This window comes from Bombus huntii, chromosome 3 (assembly GCF_024542735.1).
Source record: "Bombus huntii isolate Logan2020A chromosome 3, iyBomHunt1.1, whole genome shotgun sequence".
NCBI lineage: Eukaryota > Metazoa > Arthropoda > Insecta > Hymenoptera > Apidae > Bombus > Bombus huntii.
The window spans coordinates 2291856-2303177 of NC_066240.1; the positions used below are offsets into that span (position 1 = coordinate 2291856).

The 11322-nt window shown below is 27.6% G+C and overlaps 3 protein-coding genes across 7 annotated transcripts; 2 read left to right on the forward strand and 1 right to left on the reverse strand.

Moving 5' to 3' along the window:
- Positions 1-773: 773 nt before the first annotated feature.
- Positions 774-1713, forward strand: LOC126863383 (cytochrome b-c1 complex subunit 6, mitochondrial). The gene is made up of 2 exons (XM_050613483.1): positions 774-1034; positions 1428-1713. The coding sequence occupies exons 1-2, from the start codon at positions 945-947 to the stop codon at positions 1599-1601; spliced, it is 264 nt and encodes an 87-aa protein (XP_050469440.1). The 5' UTR covers positions 774-944; the 3' UTR covers positions 1602-1713.
- Positions 1714-1866: 153 nt separating this feature from the next.
- On the reverse strand, positions 1867-11217 carry LOC126863354 (rabankyrin-5). 3 transcript variants are annotated; one of them, XM_050613419.1, is made up of 14 exons: positions 10907-11217; positions 10636-10827; positions 10388-10574; positions 10211-10320; positions 9872-10131; positions 9649-9798; positions 6442-6845; positions 4999-5712; positions 4469-4741; positions 3755-4196; positions 3425-3622; positions 3035-3275; positions 2149-2404; positions 1867-2065 (listed from the first exon to the last, which is right to left on the reverse strand). In XM_050613419.1, the coding sequence occupies exons 2-14, from the start codon at positions 10637-10639 to the stop codon at positions 1936-1938; spliced, it is 3369 nt and encodes a 1122-aa protein (XP_050469376.1). In that variant the 5' UTR covers positions 10640-10827; positions 10907-11217; the 3' UTR covers positions 1867-1935. The 3 variants fall into 3 exon arrangements, with proteins under 3 accessions (XP_050469376.1, XP_050469374.1, XP_050469377.1); XM_050613417.1 differs by having other exon boundaries at positions 10388-10577; positions 10907-11216; XM_050613420.1 differs by lacking the exons at positions 10211-10320; positions 10388-10574; positions 10636-10827; positions 10907-11217 and having other exon boundaries at positions 9649-9794; positions 9872-10020.
- On the forward strand, positions 7069-9298 carry LOC126863379 (uncharacterized). 3 transcript variants are annotated; one of them, XM_050613477.1, is made up of 4 exons: positions 7072-7499; positions 8241-8417; positions 8551-8730; positions 8812-9298. In XM_050613477.1, the coding sequence occupies exons 2-4, from the start codon at positions 8363-8365 to the stop codon at positions 9084-9086; spliced, it is 510 nt and encodes a 169-aa protein (XP_050469434.1). In that variant the 5' UTR covers positions 7072-7499; positions 8241-8362; the 3' UTR covers positions 9087-9298. The 3 variants fall into 3 exon arrangements, with proteins under 3 accessions (XP_050469435.1, XP_050469436.1, XP_050469434.1); XM_050613478.1 differs by lacking the exon at positions 8241-8417 and having other exon boundaries at positions 7069-7499; XM_050613479.1 differs by lacking the exon at positions 8241-8417 and having other exon boundaries at positions 7069-7499; positions 8578-8730.
- Positions 11218-11322: the final 105 nt, after the last annotated feature.

Sequence of the window (11322 nt, forward strand, 5' to 3'; positions counted from 1 at the left end):
TAAAGAAAATTGCGCATTATAATGCGCACACGAATATACATATACATATGAATGTTTTACTTCATACAAACTCAATTTTTTAATATAACATATTTTCTTCACTGATATAAACTTAAAAATAAAAGGACTTAATATCATAAAATAAATATATTAATAAGCAAATTACAAATGTGCTTATCTTTATATTCATTATTGCAATATATAGGGTGTCCCAGTAATCATAGTACAATCGGCAAGGGGACGATCCTATGTAAAAAAGCAAGTTGAAAATGTAGAATAAAATTTTTTCATATGCCGCTTCTTTTTCAAAAAGATCTAATTTGAAAATTTGTTAAGTATGCTTGAATTTGACCAATTCTAAATTGGATAAGAGTGTATAATTGATAGGAGATTGTTTTGCACGTGGAAATAAATCGAAAATGTAAAATCAAATATTTTTTTGTGCGACGCTTTGCTTGTGAGGAAATGAAATTTGAAAATTTATCAAATATGCGCACAAAAAAATTTTACTCTACGTTTTTTAATTTTTTACACATAGAATCGATTCGTCAGCGATCACGCTATAATTAGTGAGACACTTTGTATAACAGTTTATAAACGAAATATAAATAAGAAGTTATATGGGTAATAACTAAATTTTAATAAATTAATTCATTCATTTTCATTTCAATGGAAATGATTTTATTCGTCCAAGATATAGTCTAAATGTTTTTGAAATTTTATTCAGGTATTGTTGCAATTGGTTAAATTCATGAAGATTTATAGAAATCGCACCTAAGCTTCTTACACTGCCGTCAATTATAGTCCATCTGTAAGACATGCAAGTCTGGCCAACATTTTCTACAGATCTATTAAATTTTACAGAACAAGTCGGAAAATTCGGTGCATATTTAAAATTAGCTCACAGTAACCGAGTAGGTTGAAATAAATATTACCTTCAAAAAATGTCTTTCTTACAAAGTTTTCTCCAACGTTATATGCCAACTGTAAAAGCAGAAGAAGAAGAATTGATTGATCCTCAAAAAATACTTCGTGTAAGTAAAAATTGTTATATAATATTTGTTCCCAATAATTAAGAATTTCATATCTCAAGTTTTAACGTTTGTAATTATTATTTGTTATTGCAATTACTGTTTCATTCTATTCTTTTAAATGTGATCTCTCTATCATATATAAGTCAAAATTTACTTCTATAAAACTATTGAAAGAATTTTCGTTGATATGTAATCAATTGTGACAAAAATTAAGTAACAAAAAATTTGGAGCACATTCATTTATAGTCATCTTTCTTTTACAATTAAAATCAGTTTGTCAAAGTAGTTACTACAATGTACACATATAATATATCAATTAAATTATTTTTGTAAATATTAGTTATAATTAAAATATAAATTCAATGTTAGAATACATGATTATTTTCTTCTTAGGAAAGATGCTCGAGACAACCTAAATGTACCAGTTTGCAAGAAAAACTGGACACTTGCAATCAGCGTGTTAATTCAAGGAGTAATACAGAGGAAACCTGTATGGAAGAATTAATTGATTATGTAGAGTGTGTAGATCATTGCGTAGCAAAAACACTTTTTAGTAAGCTTAAGTAAGATTATGTTATTTAAAAATGTGTGATCTTTATTATAAAATATGTTACAAATTAATTCAATGCATTGTAGATGAATAAGTAATGCTAGGAATAAATGATAATATATCAATAAATATTAACTTTCATCGACTCTCCTTTCATCTGTATTTAAAATTTAATAGCTATAAATTTAACAAACTTTCAACAAGAATAATCATATAATACAGCAAAATATATATAGTGTGATTCACACAAAATGATATAAATTTTTGGTATACTTTTTTATAAAAAATGCATATGGAATGATATTTATTTTATTTACATATGAATATGTACTTTTTTATTTATTTCTTTGTTCATTCAGCACCTAGTTGCAATACATCAAAACATACTGCACAAACACGCACAGGTTTATTTAATCCAAATTTTACGATTGGAACATCTTGATCGGAGCATTTATTACATAAAATTCGACCACAATGGCGGCTAAAAATAATAAAAATAATTCATTTTAGGTAAATCTTAAATATACTGATTTATAAATTTATGTAAGTTCAAAGATTCTGTACCAGTGATGTTTTCGCATTGTAAGGGAAAATTTTGTACCACATTCCAGACAAAGATCTTTATCTGCCCATGGTGCTTCTTGTGTCAAGGAATCTAGTAATCTGTATAGTAATTGTTTTGTTGCTACTTGATAATTGAAAATTGTAATGCCTTCTTTATTCATAGAACCTAGGCATGCACCAGCCTTTACCAGAGTACGACAAAGTTGACCATTTCCTTTCATATAAGCTATCAGTAATGGAGTATTGCCATCCAAATCTTGGATAAAATACATATCGTTTTATTTAGCTTATAATAAAATAATATTGCAGTTCTATTTAAAAATAATCTTATAATTTAATATATATAATACTTTCTGTATCATATGGATAAAATCAATTATTACTATATTGTTCAAATATAAACAATCACATATATATATACATATGTGTACAAAAATATATCAGAAATTCAGCAGAAATACTACTTTTTTCTAATTAACCGTGTGAGTCCCAGGGGTTTTTGAAAAAACAGGGTCGAAAAATCCTGAACTGCGCGATGGCGCTTATCTTAATCGATTACGAAGAGAAATAAGCGGCACAATAGCACTTGTCATATTTGTTATTTTATGATATATATCTATATATATGCGTACTATTAGTTTATAAATATTTCAAGTTTTGTTCAATAAAAATTAACATAGATAACAATGTAATGAAAATAGATAAGATAACAATGAAATATAAAATACCGTCAGTCGTCCATGGCGTTCTAATGTAGTGGGACTTTTCGACACAAAATCTAAACAGCGCGATCGCGCTGCTTGGGACTCAAACGGTTAAATATTATAATGTAAATACTTCTAATATAAACATATTAATATTTTGGAGTAGTTTGATGTATCTTTACCTGCATTATTTACTGGATATTGTGACATACATTCCAAGAAAAGTTCACATATAGTTGCAGCATTATCTTTTCCACACCTAGCTAATTCGTGTAAGGGATTTCTTCCTTTAAGATTTACAGCCTCTGCATCTAATGTACATTCAGTCAAAAGTGCTCTTACCACCGATACATGACCTTCTCTTACAGCTACATGCAATGCATTGTCACCATCTGCATTTACTGCATCAAAGTTTATATTGTTCTATAATAAGAAAGTAAATATATTCAATTATTTTCTGTTAAACTCAACTTATAACTAAAGATATATATATTTCATTTAATAAGATTTCTGAAGTAGTTTATTTTATAATACCATTTAGATCAAACATATAGATAAGTTATGGTATTCACCTGCAATAAAGCAGATACAATTGCTGCATGACCAGCTTTTGCAGCAGCATGCAATGCAGTATTTCTGTTTGCATCTGTATCATTAACACGTGCACCAGCCAATATTAAACTTCTTACTAACATTTCATTTCCAGAAACCGCAGCAAGATGTAAAGGTGGAGTTTGTGTAACATCATGAACTCTGGAATTTACGTCTACCTATAAAATAAGAATCATGAATCATTTTATTGCATATGTATTTTGTTTGATTAGTTTTTTAAATGCGTCAAAATTTTTATGAAATAAATATAAGTTCAAATGCATTTTAATTACTACAAAAACAATATTTACCTGTATAGATAATAGAAATAATATGCTTTCCATGTCATTCTTTTGAATAGCAGTATGTAAAAAATTTCTGCCTTTATTGTCATATTGTTCAGCAGCTTTAGGTAGTCGTTCCAATATCGCTTGAGCAGCTTTGTTGTTTCGAAATGTTAATGCTGTTGCAAATGGTGTTAAACCTTTCTTATCTCGTTTATTTAAATCTATATTAGGATGGCAAAGTAGAAGAGAAATAATTTGTGAATGTTGATTTTGTATAGCAACGTGCACTGGAGTTTTGCCCTCAACATCTCGAGCATTCACATCAGCACCATGTTCAATAAGTGTCTGTACAACTTGTTCTAAACCCCACTGACAACATAAATGTAATGGAGTACATTCATCCCTTGCTTCATCACCTCCAATACCATCTGGGCCAGGTTTTCTAGGTATGTTTAAATCACAGCCACTGTAACATACATAATTTTAGAATTTAATTATTATGATTTTTAATAATAATAAATAATAAGAAAAGATATCTTTACAATCTTTAATAATAATTATATAGAAATCTGAGTACGTCAAATTAAATTAGAATTACGAAATATTTTATTATATTTTCGATATTCTTATATAACTAAATATTTTCAAAATTCTAATTGGACCAAATCAAATATTAAATATCCTGATTTCAAATTCTTATATATTTTTAATAATTACATATCTTAATATGTAATATACCTTCTTATAAGGAACTGTGCAATATCTTCTTTGTTGTGGTCAATTGCTCTGTGTAACAATGTTTGTTGGCAATCATCTGGACCAGGACCCCAACAGTCAGTGTCTGCTCCATATTTAACTAGAATAGATGCTACATCCTCTTGATCTGAATCCAGTGCATCCCATAATGGACATCCTATAGAAGTATCTACTCCTCTTTTACAAAGTGCTTCCACAACTTCACCCAGTCTACAGTGTATGGAAAGTTGCAGCGGAGTTTCTCCATCTGCAGTTCTGAATGAAATAAAGTTTTTACTGAATATCACATAATTAATAAAACCATTTGGCAACAGATTATTTAGTGATTTTAGGTTTAGTTTTATTTATACTAACGAAGCAACACAGATAGTTATAAAATTACTTTGATAAAATTTATCTCAACCTGAAATTTCTTGCAATATCTAATGTCAAAGAGATAAATGCCATTAAGTTAAAAATGAAATAAATAAAATACAATTGTTTCTAAAATGTTTAATATCAATGCTATTTACCTAGTATTCATATCGGCACCATTTTCTAATAAAAAAATCGCTGTCGCCGAATCCTCTTTTAATATCGCTTGATGCAACAATGTTAAACCATCATTATTGCACTGATTGATATTTGCTCCAGCTTTTATTAAAGCCAAAACTATATCTTTGCCCTTCTTAAACGGAGCCTTAATAGCCAAACTTAAAGGGGTTTCATTCACGTTATTTTTTAAATTCAATTGGGAATTCGAATTAGGTGCATGCAACAATTCCATTACAATATCAAAATACAAATTGGAAACAGCAATATGTATTGGTGCATCGCCAGTAGACAATGCAACTTCGTTGACTGGGAAACCAGTTTTCAATAAAGCTCGCGTTAAATTTTTCGAACCAACTTTACAAGCTTCGTGTAAAACCAAATATCCATCATTATTCTTTTGCATTAAGTTATCCTTACAATAATCAATTAAAAATAATGCAGCTTCTTCTTTATATTCTCTTATCAAAACGTGTAATAGAGTGTCCCCTGTATTCTTATATACAGGATTCGGAGTTGCGCCTTTGATTAAAAGTTTCTTAGCAAAAAATCCACTAAATGGGTCTGTTTTCATTGCGATACACAATGGAGTATCATTTTCATTAGTGCTTTTGTCCAAATCTATACTCTGACATTCTAATAAGACATCAAAAAGTGGTTCATTTCTCTCCTGAATACAATTATGTAAGGCAGTCCTGCAAGAATAGGAATCAACAATAACATTTATAGAAGGTGTCTAACTTTAATTATAAGTTTAATGCTTTCGACACTTTATTATAAGTAGATTGCAGATGTTTATACAGTTATGGGAACTTTTAAGCTATAAAAATACACAGGTTGTGCATAATATGTAAGTATATGTGAAATATTTATAGGGATAGATTTGGATTGGTGGAACATCTAATAAGAGACTGTAAGAAAATAGGAAGAGGAGTTAGCATAGAGGATGTGGTGAGTGGAAGGAAGGACAAGAGAATAGAGAATTGGCTTAGGAATTTAAAATGGAAAAGGAATGTGGTAGGGATGAGTTATAAGAAGTTGATAATATCAAACAAGTTAATATTTAAGATGGAAAAAGAATGAAAAGAGAAAATAAATTAAAGAATGCGTAAGTTAAGTTAATATTGTGAGTTAGGACAAATGTAAATCAAATCTAAATTTCTTGGCTAATATCTATATATGTGAAATATCTAAAGTATAGTACTTATTATATTTAGTAGGTAAAGTACATCTTTGTGTGGATTCCACTTCAATTTTCATAAATGTCTGCAATCTAATTATGAAATAATCTGTAAAACTAATACAGTTTTTTAAAAATTCTATCAATTCAAGGTATAAATTGCTACTTTTGAACCAATTTTAATTTTAATTTTTACAGTGACTTTCAATGAAATAATCAAGTAAAAATAATTAAATAATTATACCATCCTCTGTGATTTTGTAAATTGGGATCAATACCAGCATGAAGTAACCTGGATGCGACTGTTAACATATTTTCTGAATTATGTTTTGTTATTAAATGTAACGCAGTACATCCTTCAAGTTCTTCGGGATTTTTTATATCCTTCACGTTTCGGGTAAGTTTCATGGGCTCGCATAATTCTTTCATATTTCCATTATTTTCTAGCTGTTCTATTACGAATTCAGCCGAATAAGAATCTCCTTTAAAAATAGCAGCTTGGAGTAAAGAAAGACCTCTTGAATCTTTTGCGCTTAAATCGGCCCCGTGTTCAACTAAAGTGCGCGCCAGTGATGGTTGACGAGTTTTTAAAGCAACTTCCAAAGGCATTTCTCCTTTATGATCCAAAGCATTAATGGCTTTCGTTAACTAAGACAATAAAACATTTAATTATAGAATGATACTTATAAAATATATATAATTTTTTCATTCGATATTGTATAATATATTTCTTATACATATATATTGTTCTAAACTAATAATTTATAAAGAAAGACACTTTTAGTTGAAAGTTTAATTTATTTAATTCATGATTGTATCTGATAAGATTAAAATAATAAAGTTTTATTTACTGAAATTGTAATTTAAAAGGTTCGTGATATGTAATTGACTGAGAACCACTGTTTTGATTTTATACAAAAAATATACGATGCGGTACGCCCAACGAAACGGATGTTTGTTCATGCACGCATTAGTGCTAGTTACATACATACATAGTTAGTATTAAAGATTACATAAACAATGTGAATGATTAAAACGGGAAGGAATATGAAGATGCACTGATTCAGCAGAAACAGTCGTTTGTAAAGGATAGAAAAGCCATGATGTGGCGTGTGATAGGCTCATCTAACAGTCAGCTTCCGATTAAAGAAGCATATTTCTTCGTAGCAGAATGAAAAACAGTTAATCAAAATCCTACGATTGCTCTATGGCATTTAGTGAATATTAATAAAGGGTGCTGTTTAAGAATGAATGACAGTGTTTAGTAGAATATAGTTGAAATGATCTCTGATGGAATCGAACGTAAATATTGAATTTCTTATGATATTATGAATTTTGAAATATTTAAGTACGAATTAAGTGCAGATTTTTTCCTACATTTTTCAATTAATATTTATTTAGTTAAATTTACATAGATCAGTCTTTTTCATAAAAGAAATTAATAAATACCTCTTATTTTGTACTGATCCAATTAATTCATAAATTAAATTTAAAAAATGTATTTTTCATTGTATAAAAATAATATTACAATATATTGAAGATTAGTGCAACATACGGTTTCATTATATTGATTACAAATTGCGATATAAAAGTTATTTGTAACCTTTTATAAAAATCTAAATCACTTTAAAAGTTTTTTGTTTAAAGCAAAGAGAGTATACAAAACATTATTGTTTTCCTTTAAATAAGTTATTGAGGTTATGCTTATGCAAATATTATTTTTTAACAGAAAGATGAAAATATATAGAAGTAAATTTAATTAAATCTATTTTTATAAACTAAACACTCATTCTGTACATCAAAAGTGACTCACTTAAACTAATTTTAATGAATGATTTTTTTATGGAAATTCAGATACAAAAATAATTATTTTATATTATGTCTAACAAAAATATACAGCTATATGCATCCAAATAAATATAATAATTATTACGGTATTAAAAAATACAGTTAATTTGGAATCTTTATATTAAATCATTTTTATTTTTGAATGTCATTTCTAATAGTAACTAAACTTATTGTTGATAAATAAAATTTTTTCAGGTTTGCGTAATGATGATGATAAATTGAACTATGAAATAAATAAATATAAATAAAAATTGTGCTAAAATTGGTGTAAATAGTATTATTGTATTCTAACCACATTTTGTTTAATTATAAATGAGATGACTTTCCAAATACAGTCAAAAAAGATCTTATTAATTGCTATAGTTTTTCTATGTACGTTTACATTTAACTTATATATTTTATCTTTATATAAAATAATTTATATTAACATTGAAAACATTTATTCTTTACTGTTTAATAAATATTTTTAATCATATTGTATGTCTGGAATATTCAATATTTTTAGTTACATTAATAATGCAAATAACTGCAGGAGGTATTGCATGCTTCAAATGTTATGCATCACAATCAGGACATGAAAAAACTGATTTATTATGTTCTCATTTTGATGGAAGTCCTAGGTTTCAAGTGTATTGTCCTTCGTCCACACTTTGTGGAAAAAGAACGATTTATTCTAAATTCAAAAGTAAGTAAAGTGCTGCTATATGTAAATTGAAAAAACATGTTTGGCATATATATATGTTCATTAATTTATCATCTTTACCAGCACCTATGATCACAACTGTAGAAAGGGACTGTGCACCTCAAAAACGTACAGTATTAACCTATAGCGATAATAAGTGGCAAAACAGAGAGGAAATTGTAACATCAGCTTACAAAGAAGGTTGCTTTATTGGTGAAGATAGGGGAGCACCAGCAGGTCCATCAGAATATTGCTTTTGTGGTCACCATTTATGCAACTCATCAGAACCAACCAAAACCATCAATATGTTTTATATTTTTATACTAATAACAGTACTACTGTTTGCAACACTATTATGATATCCTTTCTCTAAGTACTTATTATGGTAAGAAATTTTTTTAATATATATATGATACATATATATATATATATTTCACTACTATTTAAAAATGGCATAAAAAATGTTATAAAAATCGATATTTGCTTTACTTTTTGATATTAATCCTTATAAATTATGAGATTGTAAATCAATAAACACATCTAAATAAAAAAACGAAATAATTTTTCTGTATCATCTATAATTATTGAACTATATCTAGCAATTTATTCTAATAATTTTCTGTAATAATTATATATTCAAATTATAATTATATATGATAATTATATATACCAAATAATAATTCCAAAAATTAATTCCAATAAAGTTTGTTACTATTAATATTTGTGAAACAATAACATAGGTTGTGAATGTCTTTAATTTACTACATAAATATTACTTTACTATTTATAAAAATTAAAGGAATAATATGGAAACACCAAAACATGATTGTTATTATAAAATCTTGTAAGTATATTAAACTTACAAGTAAGACCTATTATATATAAATAGACATTTGTAATAATTTAAAATATGCAACTTACCCCTGAATTATTTTCCACTAAATATAAAAAAACCACATCTTCCCTCATTAGTCGAACAGCGGCATGCAATGGGTATTTACTTTTAGTCTGTAATAATTTGTATAATAGAGATCCAGGCATTTCTTTAAAGTCTTCTCCTGTTAAATCTTCCTAACGACATGAAATTTTGATCAGTTAAGAAATTGAAATTACGCAATTCAATATATGTTTCTATCTCTCTTACCCAATGTGCAGAAATCAAAGAACTGCAATGCTCTTTTAATTTCTGTGCACCTAATTCCTCAGCAGCTGCGTACAACTGAACACAATCTTTGAATCCTACAATTCCAATTAAATATTTTTCACATTGTTCAACTAATTCTGTCAGCTGAAAATTAGATGCTGCTTTCATTAATTCTAAAGTTAAATTCTCTTGAGGCACCTTCCCTGTGTATATCCATTTCAACAATATTAATCCAATCTTAGGCTCCAAATAAGTCCAATCTAGAGAAGGTGTTTCTTATTATATCTATATACATGTAACTTTTCTTCATACATTTCTGTTTATATTTTAATGCTTTACCTAAAATGGTCACTTCTGATAGTGTTGCTTCACTGAAAAAATCTGTTCTAGCAGACAATATAAATTTATGTGCTGGTATTTCCTGATTTTTCAATTTGATGATCACATCGCTAAAAGATATATGTTTATTAGTGACAAAGCTTATATAATAAATTATGATTTGAAGAAGTTATAAACCTATAACGTTGTTGACTATATAGAGATCCAATGGTTGTCAAAAGTCTACCAATAAATCCTGTATCTTGTTTATTTGCAGTAACAATTGCATATTCACGTTGAAGTTCCGTATTTGTATTGTATAAATTAACATACTGCTCCCGTAATAAAGATAAATGCTGTTGCCATTTTTGAGCTTCTGTAGAATCTTCTGAAATGTATGAAGTGTAAAATAGTCTATAAAACGTAAATAAACATTTTGAACTTACCCATAATTATTATGAGCAATTATTTTTACTCTTCTTGAATGTAGTATGAAAGTTATTGCATGTCCGGCTTTTTACGTTAGTTCATATTTGTTCAATATAATCTGTTCTACGTGATAACGATAAAAAATAGATAATAATGATCAAAAGTTTCTACGAGAGATCTCGGAAAATAGTGTCGATGTTTCGTTTACGCTAAAAACATATATTAATAAGATTCTAACACGTATTCTACGCCCACGTACAGTATTCATTACATTTGTAATTCACATACATATTTTTCTTTCTGAAGAAAATGTAGCCACACTTTTGAAAGACAGAAAAAATTCCTATAGAATTTAAACTACAAAAAAGTAGAAATCGCTCTTTCGTTAGTTTCGATCATAACAATGGTAGTATTACATACGGACAAATTTCTTATATTATGTTAATTATAGCCACCTTTTAGATTCTATTCGATGCATGGATCTGTTAAATCATAGTTCATAACACAATAATGAATGATATTATACAAATTCATGGAACTATTATATCAACGTTTCGATAAAGTTCATTCCCCAGATTTAATCTAGTTATATTAATTACATGTAAAATAAAAATATAAAAAGATACATTTTTGTAGGTTTACATTTTAAATATATTTTGAATAAAAACATGATATGATATCAAATGTTCAAACGTTATTTAAAA

What these genes read in the sequence shown, in the direction of transcription:
- LOC126863383 (XM_050613483.1), top strand. Translation starts at nt 945, where the DNA reads ATGTCTTTCTTACAAAGTTTTCTCCAACGTTATATGCCAACTGTAAAA. An exon ending in ATCCTCAAAAAATACTTCGT is followed by an intron (nt 1,035 to 1,427) that starts GTAAGTAAAAAT and finishes TTTTCTTCTTAG; the next exon opens with GAAAGATGCTCGAGACAACC.
- LOC126863379 (XM_050613477.1), top strand. Translation starts at nt 8,363, where the DNA reads ATGACTTTCCAAATACAGTCAAAAAAGATCTTATTAATTGCTATAGTT. An exon ending in AATTGCTATAGTTTTTCTAT is followed by an intron (nt 8,418 to 8,550) that starts GTACGTTTACAT and finishes CAATATTTTTAG; the next exon opens with TTACATTAATAATGCAAATA. An exon ending in GATTTATTCTAAATTCAAAA is followed by an intron (nt 8,731 to 8,811) that starts GTAAGTAAAGTG and finishes CATCTTTACCAG; the next exon opens with CACCTATGATCACAACTGTA.
- LOC126863354 (XM_050613417.1), bottom strand. An exon ending in ATATCCAGTAAATAATGCAG is followed by an intron (nt 2,405 to 3,034) that starts GTAAAGATACAT and finishes ATTTTATCCAAG; the next exon opens with ATTTGGATGGCAATACTCCA. An exon ending in ACAATGCGAAAACATCACTG is followed by an intron (nt 2,066 to 2,148) that starts GTACAGAATCTT and finishes TATTATTTTTAG; the next exon opens with CCGCCATTGTGGTCGAATTT.